Source organism: Rhizophagus irregularis, chromosome 11 (genome assembly GCF_026210795.1).
Source record: "Rhizophagus irregularis chromosome 11, complete sequence".
In the NCBI taxonomy this organism is placed as follows: domain Eukaryota; kingdom Fungi; phylum Glomeromycota; class Glomeromycetes; order Glomerales; family Glomeraceae; genus Rhizophagus; species Rhizophagus irregularis.
In genome coordinates, this window is record NC_089439.1 from 1,169,187 (window position 1) to 1,195,554 (window position 26,368).

The 26,368-nt window shown below is 26.6% G+C and overlaps 5 protein-coding genes across 6 annotated transcripts; 3 read left to right on the forward strand and 2 right to left on the reverse strand.

The window, feature by feature from the left end:
• Positions 1 to 250: 250 nt before the first annotated feature.
• On the forward strand, positions 251 to 2,009 carry OCT59_002803 (uncharacterized protein; the record flags this gene model as incomplete). Of its 2 annotated transcripts, XM_066145188.1 has the most annotated exons (7): positions 251 to 308; positions 384 to 832; positions 895 to 1,038; positions 1,115 to 1,244; positions 1,311 to 1,364; positions 1,818 to 1,838; positions 1,924 to 2,009. In XM_066145188.1, 7 exons carry the CDS (start codon positions 251 to 253, stop codon positions 2,007 to 2,009), a joined length of 942 nt encoding a protein of 313 aa, XP_065995934.1. The 2 variants fall into 2 exon arrangements, with proteins under 2 accessions (XP_065995934.1, XP_065995933.1); XM_066145187.1 differs by lacking the exons at positions 251 to 308; positions 384 to 832 and having other exon boundaries at positions 974 to 1,244.
• Positions 2,010 to 4,458: 2,449 nt separating this feature from the next.
• On the reverse strand, positions 4,459 to 5,138 carry OCT59_002804 (uncharacterized protein). The gene has a single exon (XM_066145189.1). The coding sequence runs from the start codon at positions 5,100 to 5,102 to the stop codon at positions 4,782 to 4,784; it is 321 nt and encodes a 106-aa protein (XP_065995935.1). The 5' UTR covers positions 5,103 to 5,138; the 3' UTR covers positions 4,459 to 4,781.
• Positions 5,139 to 5,523: 385 nt separating this feature from the next.
• Positions 5,524 to 6,246, forward strand: OCT59_002805 (uncharacterized protein; the record flags this gene model as incomplete). Its single annotated transcript, XM_025320419.2, has 1 exon — positions 5,524 to 6,246. The coding sequence occupies exon 1, from the start codon at positions 5,587 to 5,589 to the stop codon at positions 6,244 to 6,246; it is 660 nt and encodes a 219-aa protein (XP_025171372.1). The 5' UTR covers positions 5,524 to 5,586.
• Positions 6,247 to 9,753: 3,507 nt separating this feature from the next.
• OCT59_002806 (uncharacterized protein) lies at positions 9,754 to 10,682 on the reverse strand (the record flags this gene model as incomplete). The annotated part of the gene is made up of 2 exons (XM_066145192.1): positions 9,754 to 10,417; positions 10,612 to 10,682. 2 exons carry the CDS (start codon positions 10,680 to 10,682, stop codon positions 9,754 to 9,756), a joined length of 735 nt encoding a protein of 244 aa, XP_065995936.1.
• A 1,517-nt stretch (positions 10,683 to 12,199) lies between these two features.
• On the forward strand, positions 12,200 to 12,814 carry OCT59_002807 (uncharacterized protein; the record flags this gene model as incomplete). The annotated part of the gene is made up of 1 exon (XM_066145193.1): positions 12,200 to 12,814. The coding sequence occupies one exon, from the start codon at positions 12,200 to 12,202 to the stop codon at positions 12,812 to 12,814; it is 615 nt and encodes a 204-aa protein (XP_065995937.1).
• Between the last annotated feature and the right edge of the window lie 13,554 nt (positions 12,815 to 26,368).

Sequence of the window (26,368 nt, forward strand, 5' to 3'; positions counted from 1 at the left end):
GTTGCTAGTATTAACACATATTTCGCTTTATAACTGATTATATAGTTTTGTTGACTTGGATAACTGCACCACAAAATAAAGAAACCCGATATTAAATGGTAAGGTTTGGATCTTAAATCTGTGGGTAGTTCTGCAGATAGGTTTGGATATCCAGCAAGTATTTTCAGAACTTGCTCTCATTAACCCTGAAAATAATGAGGAATCAACTAGTTTTTTTAAGAAACGTGAAACAGATGAAACAATAAATGAAATGGAAATCGATGAAGAAATCAATAGACTTAAAATAGTTGAGAATAAGAAAACACCACGTGAGTGTTCATTTTATTTAGACTCGAAATATTAAACCTGTGCGTGTTCTAATGCAACTATGTTACGTCAAATAGATGTGGCGGAACAGCTTGGCGACCGTAAAGTTCTTTCAATTGAAGATATTAAAATTCTTAGTGAGCTTGAATATGTATCTGATTTCTTCTGGGATAAATATAAAGAAACTCCATTATCTTGCGTAAGTTCAGGAAGGGTTGACGAGAAGGCGGTACTTGTTGCTTTAGTATGTCTACCCAAAGGCACGCAAGTTAATTTACCTGGCGAGTTCGAAGGATATCGTGTGCTAATAGACTATGGGGAAATTGAACCGGCTCATCGTAAACGTCATGATGAGCTTAAGCCTGGTATAAGTATTGGTAATGTTATTAATCCTAATAGCGACCAAACATTTACGTTAGGACCAGTGTTTAGAACAGAACAAGATGAAAACAAAAGATATATACTTACAGTAGAACATGGAGTTAGAAATAGTAACCTCGTAATTCAACCAGGGAGTTCTGACCAAGTATGCACCCATTAAAGTTTTGACTTAATTTTGTCCGCTTGTTGACTCCTTTTAATGATCAGGGTATGACACCTAGGGATAATTGCGCTGAAGTTATGTATACTTTTTATGGTGTTGACGAAGAAGGACGTTTTCTTGACTATGCTTTTTGTGAGATCAACAAACGAGAAATATCAATACCTAGTAACATTCCATTTGGAACTGAAGTTATTATTTAAAGAACATAAACAATCCGTTGAAAACGATCCAAATAATCAGAAGAAAAAGCTCGACTTTATTAAGGTTGAGAAGGTTGGTAGGACAACATTCCATACACATGGGTATGTGTTAGATAAATGGAAATATTTTAGGCCTAAGAGTTTATCTAGAGAAGCCTCTGCTCTATTCGTCTATGGAAATAGTGGAAATTTTGGTAAGTCCTGATTTCGTTAATAATGTCTGAGGACAAGTTATTAATGGCATATTATATCATCAACAGGTACTTATGGAGATTCGGGTTCACCTGTTTTTGATAACATTGGTAGACTGTGGGGTATTTTTCAGGGAGTTTACCCAAATAGCAATCAAGCTTTTGTTATTCCCATTCATGTAATTTTAGATCATGCCGAAGCTAGAACTGGAAAGAGGTTTATACTAGTGTAAATTACAACCTTTACTTTATATATTCAACGAACAGTTTGTTCCGAGATTGTCCTTATAACGAAAAAATAATAAATGTTTATTATACCTTTCAAAAGTAATGTTACGTGGCAATGTTTTATTTTTTCTGACTATTATTACATATATTGAAAAGCAAATTATGTTATCGGTGAAACTAGCTAATGCTACTGGATAACATAAATCAAAATATGAGCGTGACCCATTTTTTCCCCAATACCCGTGACTTTCGCCAACGAATGCAGAGAAAAAAATCTTCGTTGTTCTCATACAAAAATAAGACTTAAAAGAGTTTTCAAAATATGCGCAGAAGATGTGTGAATAACAGACATACCAGAATCTACACCAAGTAAGACTTTTTTGTATTTATCTTGATCGCAGCATTCTTTTGATACAACATAACTAATACAAGTATTTTGCTTATTTATGAAAAGAAATTCATAACATAGATGATGAGGACGGGGCTTTGTTGCACTGTATTATGACTCAGACTAAGCAATATGGGAAGGGTCTTGAGTGATTCGCTGTGAATATATTCAATCAACATCCTCTCATGTATCCATATGGTCCAAACTTATCTTTTATCGGAAAAGGAATTTCACTAAATCAGTAATTCAAGGTAGTTGATGAAAGAAAATATCTGACGTATTGATTACACAATCAGAACATTTAGGAGTTATTTCCAATGCTGCGTTTGGTGAAGAATATGACTTATAATGTGTGGCGTCTTGTCTAAAAAAGCAACTAGCAGACTCAGTCTGTGGAAATGTTACAATGAAAGGAAAAAAACGAGAAATGGCATTTCGTAGACGGTAATTATTTTTAACGTTATACTTTCGATGGAATATGCGAGTCTGTAGAAACATTTAATTCTTTGTAGTATAAGGAGTTTATTTGAATAACTATTATTTACAAAGCAATATTATAATGTGTGGTCTACCGGAACATGGACAATAATATGACCGTCTTGCCGCTCAACCACGCTAGTTCAATAAGGAGGTTCTAGGAACCTGGGTTCATAGGGTCGGAGGCTGGGCTACACCTAAAATAATGTAAATACGTGTTTATGGATGATATCGTTGATATTAGTGTCTTTCCTTGGCTAGAGAAGAAAACTTACTTGGAAATAAAGTTCGCATTAAAATACGTCTGCGAAAAAAAATGTAGTCATTCGTTGATCCAAGATATTCGGAAAGATGCATAGGATATGAATTAACGTGACACTAAGAAGGTAAAATACATCTCGCTATCATCATATGTTTTCATATCATCCAACAATAGATACTGACCGATTTTTTTTTATGTATTTCGTGATCACAATTACAGGTGGGTAATGAACAGAAATATGACGTGTGAATTTTGTCCAGTGTCATATGAAATCGATCCCTAAGGGTCCTATGTCATGTGTTCATAGATAACCGAAACACGGAAAATGTAATTTATTATGTATATAGCAAGAAGCTCATTTGACATTTATTTTAATAAACCACAATGGACTAACTATTATGTGAAGAGCAATTTTTATTACATGCTTACAAAGAGCGTAAATATTTGATTTAACCGTATCGATATTAAACAGATTGTAATTTGTTGACATTGGTAATGATTACATTCAATCTTAAGTGTTACTTTGTCTATAACATGTAGAAAAAATCGAATCCATGGATACCCAATGCTGCGTGACAGATTAATACAACATTTTTTACGTTCTTCGGCGGAGTGATCGTATTACAATGTTCATATAAATATCACAAGATGAAAATAAGACAAACAAAGGATCAAAGCTTCCCACTTATAGCATCAAATCAGTAAACTAGTCAATAGAGTTACTAGTAGTAGCGGATTCAGTGCTATTTTGTTCTACCCTTCCTATGAAGGAATCATGTGATACTCTTTTCTATGGCATAGAATGTAACGTGATCCTATCTCCGCAGAAATATTTATTTTGTAAAGCGGCAGCTCATGATCTAGTTATAATGTTTGTTTATTCGTTTGTATCCTATATAAAACATTTACGTGATTAAAAAATATTTTTTCAAAAAATTTTTTTTTTTAACATTATCCATCTATGAGAATAAGCGACAGGTTTATTTTGTATGATTACCTTTCCGGAACTCGTTGTATTATGGATATAAATATGAAGTATGATACAATATGAATGAATTAGTTATAAAGGACGCACACCTTACTTGTGTGTTTTCTTCCAAATACACCTAATAAATGAGTGTGCTACGACACTAATATTTACAAGACTAATTAAATCACGAATTAAACTCACTACATTGGAGAGCCATTCTTAATTTCTTTATTAAAATTCAAAGTAATTCTCCACCAAAAAAAAAAATCAAGAAAAAGACCATAACTCAGCCTCCTCCATTAGAGAAAATCCAAAGAAACATTCTTCAAAAAACTAGGGATGGAAAAAGTGCGACTTGGAGTCAGCTCTGTAGTCAAATATCGGCTCCTTTTGAGCCGAACCAAGCAGCTCAATTAGAACAATTGATTCCATGCCCGAGACTCATTAAAATTATATTTTGTACAGTCATTGCATTTAAGGCGGCTAAAGTCACTCATTGCTTAAATTGACTAAATCAAAACAAGTTTAAAAGCAACTAATCTCTATGAAAAGAAATTCCAGAATTTATCTGGAATTTGCGTCTGGACATTCTCGCTGCAAATTTATGGGCAGGATGATTTCGTAATAAATGCTTTTTTCATGTGATGATCATGACAGAATAAGATTATGAATCTCGGCTTTAAAAAAAATGGTGATTTCGACCGGCATTATTATTGCAGACTGAATCTATAATAATTCTGGTCAAACCTTTAGTTCTAGCGAAATTAAAGCATTATCAAGCATGAAACAGATTTACATATGAATGTGTTTTTAATAAAAATTTTATACAAATGTAACACAAATAATCCCATAATGATTTTTATAAAGTATTGTAAGATTACGTACCGTCGTTACCCGTCAAACATGTAGTTAATTTATTAGGTATTTTTACAACAAAATAACACAAAACAAAAAATCAGATAATTTATTTAATGAAAATATAACAACAAATATAGAAAATGTAGTTAAAACTTATAACAAGGCTTAATAAAAGAAATAACATGATCACTAAAAAAAACCCTTTAAGACACCAAGAAGGGAAAAAAAGTAGGAATAATCATGTAAAAGATAGCTAATAACAACAGACAAAATAAAAAAAAATTTATTTAATATGCGAATTAACTACTTTAGTTTAATGTGTTTAAATTTCTCAATTATGAAAATAACCAATCACTTTCACCAAGGATTATTAATTAAGAACGTTAAGAATTCAAGAGCCAAGCCACGATCCATTTTTCCTGCTTCCATAGCGATACCTATAGCTTTAGAATATGAAGAATTACTAGCCGGTTGATATCCTCCCTTATGCTTCCGACAATCAAATTCCCAATATTTAATATGGTCAGTCACTGAGCATTTGCTACATTGAATTCGGGCGCGGTTGGAAAATTTCACACGGCCTTCGTCGGAGCTGTGTACCCAACTGTAGACATCATTATTATCACAACCCTTTGCTGGGCAAGCTACTTCTAAAAGGAAAAATCTTTCTTCGCCCATTTTTTTAATGTCTTATTTGTTATTTACTCTTTGTTTAAAAAAATTTTTATCTTGAAAGATCCAGCCCTTATATTAAAAATTCAACTTATCTGCTGCGCAAACATATGACAAATAAAAATGCAAGACAATATCATGAAAACCCTCATCTTAAATTTTTCTTATCAATCCAAATCTTATATTATTCAAATGAAAGCATATGATTTTGCATGTTGGCTTAAAAATAAATTGAAAATTTTTTTTTTTCACATTTCAAATGTTTATCGCCCATCAGCTTTTTGTGTTTCTATAATTATTTATATTACGATAAATATGCATTTAAAATAAATCTAATTCTCATTTGTCAATTTTTTTTTGTAAGATTTATTTTCTGTTTCGTATATAAATTCGTTGATTAAATTTCAAGGTTGCAAAAAAAAAAAAAAAAAAAATTCGCTTTATAAATTTTTTTAATTAATACTCAATATACACAATAACAGAAAACAAAATGTTGAAAGAGCAACTAGTGGTGTTAGCAATCGATAGAAAAAATCTTCTCGATACCTTCGAAATTGCGATTAAACGACTGGAAGCATGCATTGATTCTACTAGGCACTATTCTGATTGGAATCAAAGAAAACAATCTCGTGATAACATTGACAGTATTCAATTCCAAGACCTAGAGTCCAATAAGCAATATTTGGAAGTTCACCTATTTAACGTTGGTTCACAACTCAGAGATAAGGAAAATCCATCTTTTCTCGTTGAGGAATTAGAAGAAGAATTTAAAAGATGGATTTCAAGCACTGGGATTAACGTTAATAACTGTTCGCCAGAAATAGTGAAGCTCATAGGCCTAACCCATGATTTTCTCACAGCACAGGCAGATGAATATGCTCGGAAATTGTCACTTGATGCTCAAGAAAGAAATAAACGAATGAGCAATGAACAGTTAAAACATGCATTAAACTTTAGTTTCGGTAACGTGAATAACTATTTCAATCAAGTGAGAAAAGAGGAAAAAGAGCTAGGAAATAAAAATTATAGCGAAATAACAATTCAAAACAAGTTTAATGGAGATGCCGAACAAGGAGGTAAAGATCTCGAATTGATCCTTTCAGAATACAAGAAGAGAGGATCATACGGACAAGTAATGGATCATAGCTGAAATAAAAAAATCAAGAAACTAACGAGCTCAAAATCAAAATGACGTCTTTAGTTTACATTTGTTTAGTTTACTTTTGAATAAAGTGGTCAATAGTGTATTAATTATTCTTATTTTATTTATTTTATATGTAGTTATTAACATTTAAACAAGTATTTTAACTATCTTTTACATGATTAGTTCTACCTTTTTTTCCCTTCTTGGTGTCTTGGAGGGTTTTTTTTTTAATGATTATGTTATACATTTTTTTTATTTCGCTATTTGTTATAATGTTTCAACTACATTTTCTTTGTTGTTAAATTTATTAAATAAAGTTATTTGATTTTTTGTTTTTGTTATTTTGTAAAAAAAATATTATTGTTACAATTTTGTAAAATCAATTGTAATAAATACGTGATAAACTAACCAAAAAGATTAGTAACTTTTATAAAAACAATATTTACATTTACATAAATGAAAAATAAATTAAAATTTTTGCTAATACAACGTTTCTATTACACCAAAATTTAGTGCATCCAATTATCAACGTCTTCTGCAAAAAATATTGTTGTATGTATCTTAAATGTCACGCCGTGTGATCATAATTTGAATGAACCCATTTTTGTGCATTAGCTAGATTTCTAAATAACTAATTGGTTGATGATTGATGATCATTGACAATCTTTTTACGATAATTTATCACGATGTTTCATAGGACCAAATTTAGTAAATAAAATCTGTACAATCTTTGGTTTTATTATTCACATGCAAAAAAATACTTTGATTACAATAAAAATTAAAAAGTATCAATAAAAAAATTAAGTTCTCACCATCTTTCTTTGTTTATAATTGCATGTGAATAGTTAGATAGTGATTTTAAATTGCCAAATCTGATTCCATTCTAATAGCTCAACGGTCAAAGCCCTTCTTTAAAAATTTATCAATGAATCATTTGTAACATTTTGATAATCTTTAATCATTGAGAATTGAATAAAAATGATAAAAATAAGAGTTTATCTAACAAATCAATTGTCTATTGTAATTTTCACATGAAAAACTTTATAATACTAAAAGTTCTGATCTATAAATATTTTATATATTTAATTGTATTTATGTTCTCACGCGTGTGTCACAGTGTCAGGCATGATGTGCATTACAAAATCTGGGAACTTTGTCATTGAAATTTTAATGGATCTCACCATCTTTCTTTGTTTATAATTGCATGTGAATAGTTAGATAGTGATTTTAAATTGCCAATTCTGATTCCATTCTAATAGCTCAACGGTCAAAGCCCTTCTTTAAAAATTTATCAATGAATCATTTGTAACATTTTGATAATCTTTAATCATTGAGAATTGAATAAAAATGATAAAAATAAGAGTTTATCTAACAAATCAATTGTCTATTGTAATTTTCACATGAAAAACTTTATAATACTAAAAGTTCTGATCTATAAATATTTTATATATTTAATTGTATTTATGTTCTCACGCGTGTGTCACAGTGTCAGGCAGGATGTTTCTGGGAACTTTGTCATTGAAATTTTAATGGATTATCAAGTATCAAATTTTTCTACGGAAACATTAATATTCTCCTCCTTCCTAATCATTTTATGAAAAGGGTGTATATTGATCACAAATATTTAAAAATATCCGTTCAAGAATATATTATATAGTGTATCATTCACAGACTAACGTTTCACGATGACCTTTCTGAAGACTGCTTGAAGTTCGGTCGGTCAGAGGCCTTTGACTGGTCATGACCGGATAATGACCTTGATCGTTGCCACCCCCTAGTTTTACACCCCTTTTTGTTATATTTTATAATGTACATACCTTGGCGAAAGCGATGGCCGTTAGCTTTTTTTTTTGTTTCATGCATGAATTTATAATAAAGTACGAAAAATTTTCCATTTTCTGAAAGATAAGCAAATGATAATATGACTCCTTCCATATGTATTTTGTTACTTATTAAACGCTATTAACTTAATTATTAGTTATACCGACATCATTTATAAATTATCTCATTATCACCTAAATAAGAATAAATTAAGGGTAGTGTAATCACGTCGTAATTTATATAGTACGCTAAAGAATGTCGATCATCACGTGACCACGAAACCAAATTAAACGGACGAAAATTTATGATTTCTCTTAAACAACCATGTAAATTTTGTTAAATATACAAATAGAAATGAAGATAAGCATATACTTTATCTGTTTATTAAAATATTTAACCATTTGCTATTAGCCTTTATTAATGTATTTAGACTTTTCTTAAATAAAATGGTATTAGTAAAATATTTATTTGGACAAATAATGCACAATGATCTTTTGATATAAATATTCTTAATTACCATACTATTAACCTGTAAAGTTTCATAAGTTTAAAGTTAATTTGAAGATACATTCTCTAGGTGATTCGCAACTTACCAAAGACTTCATAATGTAATATTTTGTTATAAACCTTATTTGTATTATACTTTACTAAAGTTTATTTAAAAGACAGAAACTCTAGCTTTCTAATGAATACATTTATACAGTTTTACATGAAATATTTATTAAGAGAGTTTTCCTTGTAGCGAAGTAAATAAAAATGATCATTTTAGCCATATGATCAGACATGTCGATCCCCTCTACCCTTAAGAAGAACGGCATTTTAAAAATATTTGATATGACTTCATTATGGTTGAAATCTGGATTATAAATAAGCAATAAAGGCACTTTAAAAATTGACTTTTGGATTATTATTTGCTGAAAGTTTCATTAACAATCCAGAAAGTTAATTATTCGGTATTAATTAATATAAGTGTTAATCAGATAATCATCACTTTGGTTTTGACGGTATTTCTTATGAAACATAATTTCAGTACATCGTTCAGAATATAAAATTTTAGAAGTTTGGCACGTTTTAAAAGGGGGATGTTAGGATGTATCATTTATTTGAAGAAAAAAAAGAAATTGCTCGTTCAATTAGGATTTCCCCAATTTTTGCTAACAGCTTCGTAAGAATTGAAGATGTTCAAGACAATAAAATAAAATAACAATAAATAAAATTACTTCTTTTTATTATGGCCCTTTAACTTAATATTCCATTGTACAATTTGATTTAACAAATAATGATCTAATAAAAAATAATGATAGAATTATGACTAAAATAAGATGTGGCATTTTTGTCGCTATTATTTTCACTGAAGACTAAAAATTTTTTAATTTTCATCCTTTATACAAATTCATTACTTTTGTTTGTTGAGTGATAAAGAAATGGGCGCTTTGCAGTAGAAAGGTACAAAACTACCTCAAAAAATTAAATTTATAGTTATATGTTAAAATTGTTCCAAACATTAAAATTTATTCAGAAATAATATTAACTTATTTATTATTATTTTTTTTTTTTTTAGCGGTTTCGTCCTTTTCTACTGCAAAAAGCCCAAATTAATTCAATTGAAATATAATTTTATGTGTGTAAATGGTCTTTATTAATAACTATTTTTCCTTTTGAAACAAAATAATAAAAATTTCGCTACTATGGTTACATGATTTGAAACACTTCACATTCTTCTACAGCAAAATATTTTCCAGTTTTTCTAATTGATTTTTCATAAGATCCCTTTCTACTATAACTATTATAGTTACCATCGAAATCCACTATTACAAGGTCTCCATTACCAAATGATGGACCATAATAACATCCATTACTTATGGCATAATTTTTATTACTTACACGACTTAAGATGTAATCTTCAATTCTATTATTATTAAAAGAAAATATAAAACTATCTTTTGTAATACTCCACTTACATTCAGAAGTCCAATCAATTGGATTATACCCTCCAAGAATTTCGTTACTACCTTTCACTTTAACAATCATTACTGTGCGAAGCTCACCATCGCAAGTTCCATGAAATTTACGTATTGAAAATCCATCACGGGATCCGCGAAATAACAATTTGTATTTATATGGAGATTTTAACTCATCAGTAATATCTAACTTATTAATCCATTTTGAGATCAATTCGGCATGTTGAGATGTAATAATTTTTGAATCAACTTTTAATTTAATTTCCTTGGTTACACGGGGTCTCGGATTATTGTTTAGCTTACTATTAGGTTCCAAAAGATTTAAAAAAGATTTTAACAAATCTTTATATAATTCCTTGTAAGTTCGTTGGCGACAATTAGAATTTGAATTATATCTGAATTATCATATTCATTTAAAGAAAGTTTTCCACTATAAATATATCTAAGAATAATATTTATAAAAAAAAATTGAAATATGTTTTTTTTATTTATTTATTCATAATAATAAGATCAGCTATATATCCCTATAAAAAATATTGTCCAAACACTGTTCGGTTTTTTGTTCGGAAAATCGATCCCGAACATTTACTTGACATTTATTGGACATTCATCATGATATTGTACGTTTTTTATGTGGTTAAAAATTCCCAATTTCCGCATCTTGTATGAATAATAGCGTGCGAATGTCCGGAAAATTGACTCCATTCCGAATATTTATCGGACAAACATTTTTTATAGGGTATGAAAAATAAGATTATTCGAGTAATAATTTTATAATTTTTTTTTTTCTTCATTAATAAGCTAAATATAGTTTGAAAAATGTGATTACTCGAGTAATAATTTTATATTTTTTTTATAATTTTATACATTTTTTTTTTTTCATAAATTAAATATAGCTTGAAAAATGTGATTATTCGATAATAATTTTCTTTCTTTTAATTTTCCATAATAAGCAATTTTTATAATTTTATAATTTTTTTTTTCATCATCATCATAAGCTAAATATAATTTGAAAAATGTGATTACTCAAGTAATAATTTTATATTTTTTTATAATTTTATACATTTTTTTTTTTTCATAAACTAAATATAGCTTGAAAAATGTGATTATTCGAGTAATAATTTTATATTTCTTATAATTTTATATAATTTTTTTTTTTTCATTTAAGATCTTTTTTCATTAAGATCGTCAGCTAAATAAAGTTACTATGATTTTAATTTATGTACCTTAAAAGTATCTATATTAAACCAGCTTTAGGATTAATTATTGGATCTATGCTAAAAAAAATTGAAGACGTTTTAATCTCGTAGAAAAAAAATATCATAACTTATACCGCCACCAAAAGTATCCAGATAAAAAAAAAACGTCATTTTTACAAAAAGTGCTAATTAAGTAAATTTAAAGAGATTAAAATAGAAATTTACATTCTAATTATACAAAAAATGTTTTCGCAACGTTTATTGTTGAATTATTCTCACAGTATCATCAATTAGTATGCATATAATCCCGCGCGATCCATTATTACCAATACTATCAACACTATCAATAACTTCAAATATTAATCTTCTTATATTTTTAGGAAAAAGATCTATTGTATTAATATGACAGATCAATAATTAAAGTAAAATAATTATATCTACTAAATCAAAAAAAAATATTTAATTCGTATCTCAAGTACGTTAATGTTCAGAGTAAGATCATCCATTTCAAAAAAGTTTTCTTCACATTTAATTAATATTAATTAAAAGAAAATCGATCTTAGCTCTTTTTTTCTTTTGAAATATTTCAACAAGTACTACTGCTATGATATTTGACTAATCAATCAAATTTGTTATAATAAATAGTAATTAATTCATAATATAAAAAGCCTAACTAAATATAATATATATCAGCTTATACAATTTGCATAATACTAATCTATTTTTTTCTCTCTCTACAGTTAACTAAGTAAAAGGTACGAAATGCTGTAGATTGTAAAATTTGAACTTACCTAGCGTCACCTAGAAAAAATGGTAGCCCGATAGGTTTGCTGGTTACACGTGATTCGGAAACTGATTTCCGGTTACATTAATTACAAATTGATTATAAATCAATTTTTTACCTTTTTACTTTTTCATCAATATCTCGTCAGACACGTCACTATAAACCCTTTTCTTATTATTTTTCTAATTTCACTAATGTCAAATCAAGAAAATAGAACTTGTAAAGGATGTCATGTTCGTCAAAGTTATGAAAATTTTCTAAATGATAAAGGTGTTGCTTTAAAAAAATGTTTGCACTGCCGAGATAAACTTAAAATTGCTCGTTTAAGTGCTGAACAATCTGACGCAATAATTAATTATTCAGATATTACTGAAACTATATACTACCATTTAATTTCTCTAAATGATACTAATGAACTTTATGAAGGTGAAAATGTGGAGTTAAACCTTGATCTTGATATTGAATTATCATCTTTTCTTGATTTTATTTCAGAAAAAGATGATTTAAATAAAGAAAACCTTGAAATTGAAGTTAGCAATCATGTAATAACACTTATTTCGGAAGGTGATGGTATTCATGGGTTTATCGGAATAAAAATCAAAAAAAAAGACTCTCTTCATATATTATATTATTGCAATTGTCAAATTGAGCTTGGAAAACGGCAAGTAAAGCATCCTATATTAGATAAACAAAGAGACACATCTACCTATTTAGAACGGTACCATTGTGAGGGAACAATAAATATAGAGATCTTATCAAAACTGGACTTAATCAAAGTTAAATATTCTCATAAAATGTTACATCCATGACCAAGGCATGTTAATACTACGTATGAAATTAAAAGATTTATCCAGGATAATCTTAATTGTCCTGTTTCAGAAATTTGGCGCCAAATTCGAGAAAATCAAATTATTGGACATGAAAACATAACAGTTCAACAGACCTATTATTGGTGGTCTATTTCAATCTCGTAAGGCATACTGCCATGACACCAATCCTTTATTATCAGCAAAATGTTTGCTAGAAGAGTTTAACCAAGAAATTATAGTAAATAATCTTAATACTTCTGCGCCCGCTCTTGGATTTTTAACAGAATTGTTTTACAAATTGATTTACTATAATTTTGAAGCAATTGAAATCGATGCAACTTATGGTACCAATAATTTGGCATGGGAATTATATGCTATTATGGGTGTTATAGATGGTACTGGATTTCCTCTTAGCTATCTTATAATTTCAGTTGGAAAAAGTCGAAATATAACAGGGATTCTTACTCAGTGGATGCAAGCTTTAAAAGAACAAAACCTGAGAAACTTTCCTTTTATTTTAACTGATAAAGATTTCTCAGAAATCAATGCAGCACAAACGGTATGGCCTCAAGCACGTTTACAATTATGTGTTTGGCATTTAAGACGGGCTATTAAGCAACGTTTATCATCTAATAAAATTGGTACATATTATTCTTATAATCCAAAAGTTGCACATGAAGAATGTTCATCAATTGATCCTAGTTGGGGAATTGTAAATAATTCAAATTTGGTATTTTGCCCTTTAAAGTTACGAAAAACTGTAATTAGCATTGTTGAAAATCATTCAAATCGTCATATGTTGTTACCGAAACATGATGGTACCTTTATTACAAATGCAGACGAAATTTGGAAAGAGTGTGTTAAAGAAATGATAGAATTTTGTAAAGAAAATGAATTACTTCAATTATGGGTTTACTTGTGGAGAGAATGGTATTCAAAAGAAAAGTGAAATTTATGGGCAAGAGCGGCTAATAAAATATTAGCCATATTAAAACTACAATGATTGTTGAGTCACATTGGCGACATATTAAACATGATCACTTATACAAATTTCGCAAGCCCAGAGTTGATCATTTATGTTTTATTCTTGTTAAAAAAGTAATCAGCCAACAATTATATCGAATTCAATTACTTCAACAAGGTCGCTATTCAGTACCATGGCGGAAAGAGTTTAAAAAAGAATGGAAGCAACATGAAAAAAAAACCACACAATTAAATGGCAAATATTTACAGATTCAACAAAATGGATATGTGCATGTCCTGCATATATTCAAAGCCGTTTTTTTTTGTGTAAACATCTAGTTAATTCTGTTCAAAAAGTTGATGCAATATTCTTTAAAAAAGTAAGTGACAATTTGTTTTTGATATTTGTATTTATTATTTTATTTAATAGTGTCTCTAATTAAAGGTGCAAAGAAATGGAAATTATCCATTAATTTCATCCTATGAAGGTGAACTGGTAAATGTATTTGGTATGGAAGCTCCTCAAAATTATAAAGTTTCAAATATTTTATTGATCCAAAATTCGATTACTGAGAATGAAGATGATTATATTATCGAAAGTGATAATGAAGAACAACAAACATATGAAACTGATTTTGCTTATTTATGCGAAGTATTAGATAAGGTAAATATAAATTTCATATACAGATGCATTTTTAACCTTTACTAACGTCAAATAAATTTTTTAGGCTAAAGAATTGTTAAAAGAATCATATAACAAACCAAAACGGCATCTATGGTTAAAAAATGTTCGCAAAAATTTCCGATTGTTGGAAAAGATGAATAATGATATTAAAGCACTAGAAAACCGTCGAACAATGCCAAAAACATGGAAAAACTTTTAACAAAAATACAATGTGTTGGAATAAATAAAATAAATAATAGCAATAAACAAAATTTCAGCAATTTTCTTAATAAACTCTAAATATTTACTATATTTATTTATTCAGTTATTTATCAAAGTTTTTTACTACTACGTTATAATAAAAATTAACAAGCAAAACCGGAAATCATTTTCCGAATCACGTGTAACCCGGAAAACCTATCCGGCTACCATTTTTTCTAGGCGACGCTAAAATTTGCATAAGATCACGGGACTAAATTGTATTAGTACTTGAATATTTTTTTCTGCACCATGATCACAGAAATTTCTATTAGATTAAAATAGAACCAAAAACTTCGGAACAAATGAATAGAAAATAAAACGTCACATGTTTAACCTACGCCGCAACTCTACTTAGTGACCAAAAAAGAATTATATAGAAAATTTTCATTGTTTTATCCATAGTAACTAGAAAGGAATACCATAGATACTGTACGTCATATTATTAATAATTAGTCTGTTCATTTATTGTTCTTATTTATACTTATATCATATGCTGTATTAAACTAAAAATTATTAGAATGTTAGGATTCTTTTTTATAGAAATTTTTATATATTTATATGGAGTTAATATGCCGAGACTAAATATACTAATCCTGATAACAATCATTGCCATAATAATAATTATATGAAGAAAATCCATTATAAATAATTTTCTCCTGGAAAGTGCATAAATGTTTATAAAATATTATCAAATAAAAACGAATAATTCATTTTAAAATTACTTTTCCCGGATCTCTTACGATTTAAAATACATACCAAAAATAGTAGCTATCATTGACTCCAAGAAATGTTTATAATTCATAAATAGAAACAATCAATTAAAAAAAATATACATGTTTTTTTCAACATATTTTTAAGGGTTCTTGCACCAAGCGTTTGATTTTAGAGGAAAAATTTCGGTTATTAAAAAAAAAAAAGAATAAAGAAAAGTTGGGTACAAAATTTCAAATTTGAAATAGCAAATGAAATTAATTGATTTATTATTTTTCATTTTCTCTTTTTTTAAAACTTTAAATTTTGCCACGTTATTTACGCTAATTAGATTACTCCAAATGTTGTTATTCGTAAAAAATCCGCTTAACGATACGATCGTTGTATTACATTATTCCAACCAGTCAAAACGAAACTTGGTTAAAATTTTTATCAATCATTACAAAATTTACTGTGTAACTTTATTTTGGTTTAAAAATGTGAATTGTGAAACCATGTCAATGAATTGCAATTTGGTACTTTTCAATATTTTTACCCGAAAAGAACAAAGGAAAAAAATAAATTTGGAACCAAAAATATCCAATTTTGTTAATTTTGCTTTGGGAAAACCATATATATATACATACTACCTTTCTTGATGGAATTTTTCTTTCCGTTTTGCGAAATACATCAAAAAAGATAAGTAAATATTATTATGATGACTTGTGGCTTTATTTAAAAAATATTTTATTATTTCGAAAATTTATGTCCGGGAAAAAAATAATGGTATTTCCAATAAATGAGGATTTCCCGTCATCTTATTTTATAAATATAATTTTTTTAGAGGATCGACAAGAAAACCTGGGTGAAAAAATGATGTTCGGAATGTTCTAGAATTAAAATGAATCTGGAAATTAAATATTATTTAAAATAATAATGGTTAAAAAGTATTTTCAAAAAAAAAAATACTAAAAATACTTTTCATTGCAGTATTTTAGAATTTTTCTTTGACATGATATTTTATTCTCTTAAAAATAAATGAGAACAAAGACTGTATATCTTACAAATTATATTATATTTGTAGTACGTTAAACTGTAGGTAGCATTACGTAGATATATCGATTAAATAAGGTTTCCTGATTTGGAATTTAATCATGCTATGCGTACCATTCCATGACTTACCTATTACGATCTCCCAAGTTTCACATATATAAATAACCTTCACAACATAGCATCTTCGCAAAAGATACAGTGACACCATGTTATCTATAGATACAAAATATTATTTTTTATTCATAATATAAATTTTCACTGCTGTTTTGATAAAGGGACAATTAAAAGTCTTTGACAAGCGATTCACCGTATATATACGAGGAATGTTATATCGCATAAAGTAGGAAAATTTTCTTGAAGTAGGTAATAAAGAAATTGTGGCTACGGCATTTTAATAACTATCTTATCTATTTTATGGTACAGACGGACGCTAAATCTAAGAAGTTTCTATTCAGTGTATGACTCCCCTATTGGATAATGTCAATTTGAACGTTACCATAGTAGTTTGATCATTGCAATTTTTGGTATATAAGATAGGAGAAATGCGCTGTTGTAAACGTTCATTATGGAGCTACAAGAAATTTTTGGTTTGAATTCAATTCAAATTTCAAAGGTATTAAAAAATTTATTTGATGGTGAATATTATTAACCGCATTGGAGATTTATCAAAAACTTATGTATATTCGACATCTATGACAACGAAAGATTTATTCGCATGATTTTTATTTTTGTGAATTTATGAATTAATTTTTATTTAATTTATTAGAAAAATATAATGTATTATAAAACAACATTTTTTTTTTTCTGATAAAATAAAAACTACAGAATTTTTTCAATATATTATCATTAAAAATATTAATTAATAAATTAACCGACAATAAATGAATCTAGTATTTCTGCGAATTATTCGAATCAACTTTCGTTGCGCCACAATTTAATACTTTGGTTGTGCGCTTTTAATTCTAGCCATTCTACCTACCAAAAAATTTAACAGATTAAAACTTATTTTGGATCTGTTGTAAATAAATGATGATAATTTCTCCTAGGGAACGTTTCGTCTTTCACGAAACGAGAATTTTATTGTTCTTGTGACTATCGTTGTTACAACTAGTACATGATTAACTTAATTGTTCTTTTTTTTGCAGGGTTAGTTCCAAGATTTCAAAATTTATATTCGTTTAATTTTTAACCTCAAATTTATTGAACTCTTACTTGTATCGAATATCTATCAGTTTAAAATTTAAATATTATCATCAAAAATATGTGAAAGACTTAACTAAAAACAATAAAATGACAATTTAAATAGGTAAAAAAATTTTTTTTTCTTTTTTTTAAAAGAAAAGAAATAAAAAAATGGTAAACCGGTCTTTTATTGAAAAGAAAGACAAGTTTTCGAATCTTATTTTTACCAATTGTAAAAAAGATCGACTTCGACATTGACAATAAAAATAATCAATATAATCAACAAATTTGGTGTCTTTTTGTTCTATTATCGAAGAAGATTATGAAGTGTTTCAATTAATAAGAAATTAGTAAATTTACTTAATATACCGTATATCACATATAATTATTGAACTTAAACAAGAAACTTGTTCGTTATACACATCGTATATTTGGTTCCCGCTCTAGGCTTTACCAAATGCTTTTGTTACTATAAAAACTTTTGATGTAAATTTAATGTATTAACTAGAATATTCTAAGTGTTTATTCATAAAACTATTTAATTCAATATCAGTCAGGATGGGCAGGATAAAAACCAAGGTCCCAGAAAAAAAATTATAGCTATCTTGCCCACCTGGCCAAATAACATAGATCGAACATCTCCAAAATGCAATTTCTTGTCTCCTCCCCAAAATTCCGTCATTTAATAAAAATCCACTTTCACTGGAGGCGTTGGTTTTGACCAAGATCAGAGATGCAATGGTATTAAAAATAATTGCAAGATGTTGAATCGAAATTTGACTATGATAAGGCAAATTTAGAGGATAATGATGAAAATGTAATTGTTTCTACTGATGAAGATAAACAGAAAATTGGAGGAAGCATTTAATTTATATAATTTGAAGTTAATTAAGGTTAATTTATTGGTGTATTTTATAGTTGAGTTTACGTCAAATTTTATTTTTATAGTTTTCGCTCATTTATTGATATAATTCAAACTTTCGAAAAAGATAATTCATTTGAATAAAGCTATAGGTAAATAATTATCTATATACTAAAAAAATTGGTGTGTAACCGTTACGTTTAGATTAACCTGTATAAATTAATTTTGAATTGCTGATCTGTATCCTTTATAGCTAAGACCCGCTTGATCAGCAAGTCATATTGTTATATTTTTTTTTTTTTTTTTTTTCACTCGCGTAAGCGTGAAACTCCTTTATTAAATTTGTAAAAAGCGCACTATTTACAAAATCAACCTCAAAGAATCACATTGAAGTAACCAGTGCAAGCACTGATTCAACCTCTCCATACCGGGCGCTTTGGCCTACCGCTCGGTCAACCCACGATCCCCTTAAAGTTCTACACAACTACTAGAAAAACTATCTATCTATACATTAATTTACCTATTTACACTATATAATATCTATATTAAGTGAAACTACTTCTTTTTAACTAATCTACGTCTGCCTCCTCTACCTCGTCCGCGACTACCTGGTTTTCCTCCTCTTTTGTTATTCGATTCTGTACTTACCACCACTTGATCTTCTACATCTTCATCACTATCACTTTCTATTCCTTCTTCCTCCTTTACACGATCACCTTGTTTCTTAGTCATATTGTTATATCTAATCTAAGAAATTTCAATCGGAATTATTAGACCGATTTATTTTTTTTTTAAACCTAAAATTTTATCCTTTCTTTCGAACCGAATTGAATTCTTTCAGTTCCCTTTTTTTTTTTAATTTTCTTTTTTTTCCTTGAATCGATCCTTTACTTTCGGTTCTTTCTTTTTTTTTAAGTTTCCTCTTTTCTCTTCCAAACCTTTTTCCTTTTCTTTTCCTTTTTTTTTCACCTTTTTTTTAAAAAAAAATCTTCATTTTTTTTTCCTCTTTTTCGGTTTGGTTTTTTTTTCCAACCCGAGAATTTTATTGGTTGTTTTTCCCAAACTGAAAAATTTTTTTTTTATTGGTCTTTTTTAAGACCGATTTTTTTTATATTATTATTTTTTTCGTCTTTTTTTTAGACCGTATTATTAATTTATTTTAAAATTTTTTTTCAGTCTTTTTGGACCAGATTATTCTTTTTTTTTTCAGAATTTTTTTCGGTACTTATTTTTTTTACGGATTCCTTTTTTTCTTTCCTTATCCTTTTTCTTTTTCCCCTAAATTTTATTTTTCGCTTTTTTTTCAATTTTCTTCATTGTTATTTTTTTTTCCCAAACCACATTCTTAAACCATCTAGATTTGGTTCGGTGATCGGATTGACGCTGTGGCACTACGGTAATTGCCTTTTTTTCCCGATTCTTATTATTATTATTTAGTCTGACTATATTTCAAAAAGCGATCAGATTCAAGTTAGTAATAATATTTTCCCTAATTATTTTTAGGCTCAATATAAATAGACTGACATATAATTTACTTATTTATTTTTTGTAACAGTAGATCGGTTTAGTAAATTCTATGGGAAATGTTTTTTTCATGACAATAGATTGTTATAATTGGGGAATTTTTTTTTTCATAGCAATAGATTGTTATAATTGATTTTTGGGGGATTGTGAGATATTTTTTTGGGAGGTCGCCTGGGCGATCACCGCCTGGGTTTTTTTTCAAATATGTCACATGATGTACAAATTTATTAGTCGGCTGATGGCTGATTTTTAAACTTAGTTATTTTGATCGGTTAAACTTAAAATTTTATTGCAAAGATATTTTTTAAAAAAAATTTTTGCATATTTATTTAAAATAATCTTATTTAATGAAATTTTATTTGCAAATATTAAAATTTAAGCCATACATTTACGATTTTAAAGAAAAAAATCACCATATTTAAACAATAACAATAAACAAGAGTCCATCATTCATGGGGAGCTGTGAAATTTATAATAAGAAATAGCATTCTGTTCATTTTGGTTTTCAAAATACAATAGTTGGAACTATACATGTTGCCAAAACTCAGTAATTTCGGCATAATTTCAGGTTCAGTTTTGGCTAGTCATTCCCGAAACTAAACTCTGCCGAAAGTCAAAATTCAGGCCAAAATTTTCTGGCCAGCACTATACGTTTTGGCCCGCATTATGAATTTTGTAGTGTTGTATTTTGCTGATCAATGATAACTTGTCAAGTGATGAACCGGCCAATATTTACCGATTGGTAATTAAAATACAGGTTTGTCACATGATTGCTGATCAATGTTGGCAAATATTAAATATACTGTATATAATATAATTAATATAGCATATATCTGATATAGTGTGTATATAGTATGCATCGGGAAAGTGTTAGATAACGTTAAATTACTTTATTGTTAAATGTGGTTCAGTTTTATTATATTAATAAAAACATCTATGCTAAATCTATACTAAATTTTATACTAGTAAACTATACAAATCTATTATGGTATCTAATCGGATCCTATTGAAATTCCATGCACCAAAAAATTTACCAAAAAAGAAAGGCCAATTTCACGTGTTCAGACCCGTCTAATAAAAAAAGAAATTTTGAAACGTTAATAAACGTTTCATTATTATAAAAATAAAAAAAAAATAAGGAAACCCACCCACTGAATCCCAAAGTGTCCAAAGACCAGGCGTCTAATAAAAAAGAGAAAAGTCAAAGCGTCAGTATAGAATAAATAAATTAAGACAGAAAAAAAAGCTTTTACCGAAAACTGATATCTTACTTCCAAGGAACTGACCTAATAAGACTAATGAGAAAAGAATAGTTAGAAACCATTCGTTAAAATAAAAAAAAATTAAATGAAAAAAAATAATAAACCTACAGAATTGCCGCTAGAAACTGGAAAAAAAGAAAAATAACGAAACCTTAATAATCGTTTCGTTAAAAAATATTTTTTTAAAATAAAACCCGATATCTACCTTGAAATCTGGTGAACCTGATCACATAAAAAAAAAAAGAAAACAATGAAACATTAATGATCGTTTTGTTATTTTTTTAAAAAAAATATTAATACCCTCCCCTCAAAATCCAAAGAACTGATCACCTACAAAATAAAAAAAAGAACTATTAGTAAAGTTCGTTAAGATAATAAAAATATTAAAATAAAAAAAATATTAAGTCTTTATACCAAAATGGCGAGTCTAAGGCAAAAGATTTACCAGAATGTCATGTCTAAAGAGACCGAAGAAAGCCTAGAAAAAAGGAAAGGGAGGAAGAGAGAAAGAGCAAAAAGAAAGGAAGATGAGAAAGAGAGGGATATGGGAAAAAAGGAAAGAAAGGGAAGGGAAAAAAACGAAAAAGGGGAAAGGGGAAAAATGAAAGAAAGGGAAAGGGAAAAAAAGAAAAAGAAAAGGAAAAGGGAAATTTACGAAAAAAAATTTAAGTTTAAACTAAAAAAAGCTTAAGTTTTAACGGTAAAATGATCAAACTGCCAATGAAAAAAACGGAAAAAATGAAATGAAACGAAGGTGAAAATGAGAAACACAGAAAAGGAAAGCGTAAAAAGGGGTGAAGTGGGTGAAAGGGAAAGTGTGAAAGAAAGACAGATGAGAGGGGGAAGGAAAAAGAGGATGTGAATGGGAAAGGGCGAAAGTAATGTTTAATTAAACTTTAAAAAAAAAAGTTTAAAAAAATAATCAACGGGAAGTTGTGTCACATGATATGATACACGTGATTGTTAAATAGCTTCGTAACTTAATTATAATATTATGGCAAATCTATATTAACACTTAATATCAATGATTATCTGCCGATAAATTGCATTATCTGCAGATATTGATAATTTTTTTAAGATATAAATATCGATAATTATCACTTTATCGATAATTATCGTACTAAATAAATCAATAATAAATGTATTATGATTATCATTTTGATAAATAACTGTATTTATCGATGAATTCTATAAGATATTTAACATTAGTGATATTTATTGACAATAATCTGAAAAATAAATAATGTTAATTATCATATTTCGTTAATTATCGGTATTTTATGGCGAAAAATATCGATAAAGTGATATATATCGCTATATATCACCTGTAAAAATTTTCCGATGTGTATAGTTATTGGTTTATTTAATATAGTATATATATTTGATATAGTAAATGTAACTCATATACAAATATATCAAACATTAATTGGTTAAAACTACAAAATGTAAAAATATGAGTTAATCAGGTCACATTTTTTTAATTATTATAAAAAACATTTTCTAATGTTAATGTTTTTTAAATTAATTATATTAGAAAAACATTTGATAAATTATAATAAAAAAAAAATGTTATTTACTGATTTTTATTAATTACTTAAAAAAAAAGTTGTTTAATTTTTTTTAAATTAACTATAATAAAAATGTTATTTTAATGTTTTTCAATTAACTATAATAAATAATGTTATTTTGACGTTTTTTTGACGTTTTTTTAAATTAACTATAATAAAAAAATGTTATTTGGCATTATTTTAACATTTATAAAATTAGCCATAATAAAAAAAATGTTATTTAACATTTTTTTTAAAATAAACTATAATGAAAAATGGTTATTTGACGTTATTTTAACATTTTTTTTAAATTAGCTGTAGTAAAAAAATGTTAATCCGTAATTCGTGTAACAATCGGAGCACCATTGAAATCTGCGTCTCTTACATAGGTAAATCGGTCAATTTTAACCGATTTGGCTGAAATTTTTACTGAGAAAACTCTGACATTGAGTCTATTTTTTCAAGTATTAATTGTAATTTTTGTAAAACTTATAATTTCGTAAATAATTCTTAAAAGTTGTCAATTGGGAAAATTTAAAAAATTTGGAATTTTTTTTTACGAAAAATAAACTGTTAATCTTAAAATAAGAATAATTTTATTTTTTTACCTTACTTTTTTTTAAAAATACAATAATATCAAAATGTATATAAATGTAAATTTTGAGCCTTCTGGTTCACACTTTTATTAATAAAAAATTGCAAAGCAGTTTTACTAAAAATTTTGTTAATCAACAACTTCTAGCAATTATTTAAATTTAGTAACTGTTATAATTAATGTTTGGATAATATAGATCTAATGTCCAAGTTTTATCAGTAAATTTTAGCCTGTTTGGCTAAAAATTGACCGATTTACCTATGTACGAAATGGTATCAAAACGCAGATTTGCGAAAGTGCTCCGATTGTTACGCGAATTACGAATTAGTTTAATTTTTTTTAAATTAACTAAAATAAAAATGTTATTTTGATAATTTTTCAATTAACTACAGTAAAAAATGTTATTTGACGTTTTTTTAAATCAACTATAATTAAAAAAATGTTATTTTAACATTTTTCAATTAACTATAGTAAAAAAATGTTATTTTGACATTTTTCAATTAACTATAGTAAAAAAACATTATTTTGACGTTTTTTTAATTGACAATAGTTATTTTGAAATTTTTTTAATTAACTGTAATAAAAAACGTTATTTTGACGTTTTTTTTAAATTAACTATAATATTTTAAATTAGCTATAATAAAAAAATGTTATTTAATGTTTTTTAACATTTTTTAAATTAACTATAATAAAAACTTTATTTTGATGTTTTTTTAATATTTTTTTTTAAATTAACTATAATAAAAAACATTATTTTGACATTTTTTCAATTAACTATAGTAAAAAAATGTTATTTTGATGTTTTTCAATTAACTATATAATAAAAAATGCTATTTAACATTTTTTTTAATTAATTATATTGAAAAATATTATTTTAAAACGTTTTGGCATGATGATCATTTGTTGTTTTTCGAAAATTTTGTTGATCAAAAGAATTAAAAATTTTATTAAAAACTATTATTTGATGGCTTAATTTAACGTGCAGTAAAGGTGGCACAGATAAGCTTAATCCATGATTTTACTCTAATGAATCCATTATAAATTTTTTTTCCTCCTATATATATATATATATATATACATATACATATACATATACATATACATATACATATATATATAATATATATATATATATATACATACATATACATATACATATATATATTATACATTATACAATATATAAAAAACATTAAAGTAAAAAAATTTCGCACATATTAGGAAAATGACAAGGGAACCCTCGCCGATCATTTTTTATTGAAAATTACCCAAAAATTCGGGTAAAATTTGACAAATATAGCAATTAAAGTTGCCGATTTGTGATCATCAAAATTAAATTCTAAATCAGGCCAGACAATTTTTAAATAAATATCTTAATAAAAAGACCTAATTATTTTTTAGGTTCAATATAAATAGATTGACATATATAATTTACTTATTTATTTATTTTTTGTAACAATAGATCGGATTAGTAAATTCTATGGGAAAATGTTTTTTCAAAAATAAACCATAAAATTAAGAAATGAAATATAAGATAAAAACGAAATAAAAAAATAAATAAAAATAAAAAAATACCTTATTAATTGTAGAACCGAAAGAACTAAAATATCTAAAAAAAAAATGAAATAAATTAGTGAAAAATGAAATATGAAACAGAAACAAAATAAAAAAAATAAAAGAATGAGTAAGAAACGAAATGTAAAACTAAAGGACCTAAAAATGAAATAGGGTTAAATATGTAAATTATATAAATTATATAAATTTATTAGATTATTTTCTTCTAACCTTATCATATTGTAAATATTATTATTAAAATACTAAGCCGCTATTATTTCTAAAATATAGTCATATCATTGTTACTTTTCTTGACTTTATGGGCAAGTTTTTATCTCCGGCGCAGCACGATGGGTTACACCTACTAGTTTTATATAAAATAAACATCAAGAATAAATTGTTATATAAAATTTTTTAAATTAGTGAAAATTAGCAGTATCCCGTTACTTCGCATTGGGACCAATGAGTTTATTTAAATAGAAAAATTTAGTATTATAATGTAATACTAAGTAAATTAAAGATGATTACAGTAGTTTTTTGTTTATAATTAAAATTTTAATATGGTAATAATAGTTTTAAACAAAAATAATAAAATAATATGTATTAAATTATATTTAAAATATTAGAATGATATAAATTATATTTACAATAATGTGATTTGACGGTTAAGTGTAGAATGAAATTTGAATTAATTAAGGAATTGTGAAAAAATAATTATCAATAAATTTTTAGAAGTTATTTTCAAAAAAACTTTAATATTATGAAAATATTACAAATATTTTTATTAATTAATTATAAATTTTATAACTATTCTTATAACTAACTTATAAAAAAAAAAGAATTTCATTTTTAGAATTTTATTTAAAAAAATGAATTTATTAATGAATTTTATTTTTAAAAAAAAATTAAAGAATTTACTGTAATAATTAAAAAAAATAAATTTTATTTAAAAAAAATAATGAATTTTATTTAAAAATGAATTTTATTAATAAAAAAATAAAGAATTTAATTAAAAAAAATAAATTTTATTTAAAAAAAAAAAGAAAAAAAAAGAATTTAATTAAAAAAAATAAATTTTATTTAAAAAAAAAAGAAAAAAAAAGAATTTAATTAAAAAAAATAAATTTTATTTAAATAAAAAAAGAAAAAAAAAGAATTTAATTAAAAAAAATAAATTTATCAATGAATTTTATTTAAAAAAAATTGATACCAGACTTTTTTAATAAAATATCTGTATTTTTGTTATTTGTTTTTAATATAAGAATGACTGAGGTTTTATTTTTTGTTTTTAAAAAAGCGATTTTTTTAAATAAAAACTAAATTCTAAAACTAGTAAGTTGGGTTTGTTAAAAAATTTTTTGTTTAAAAACTTTTTTTAAACTTTATTTAGAACAATT

Bases quoted from the DNA above. Each gene is read 5' to 3' on its own strand.
- OCT59_002804 (XM_066145189.1), bottom strand. From the start codon at position 5,102: ATGGGCGAAGAAAGATTTTTCCTTTTAGAAGTAGCTTGCCCAGCAAAG.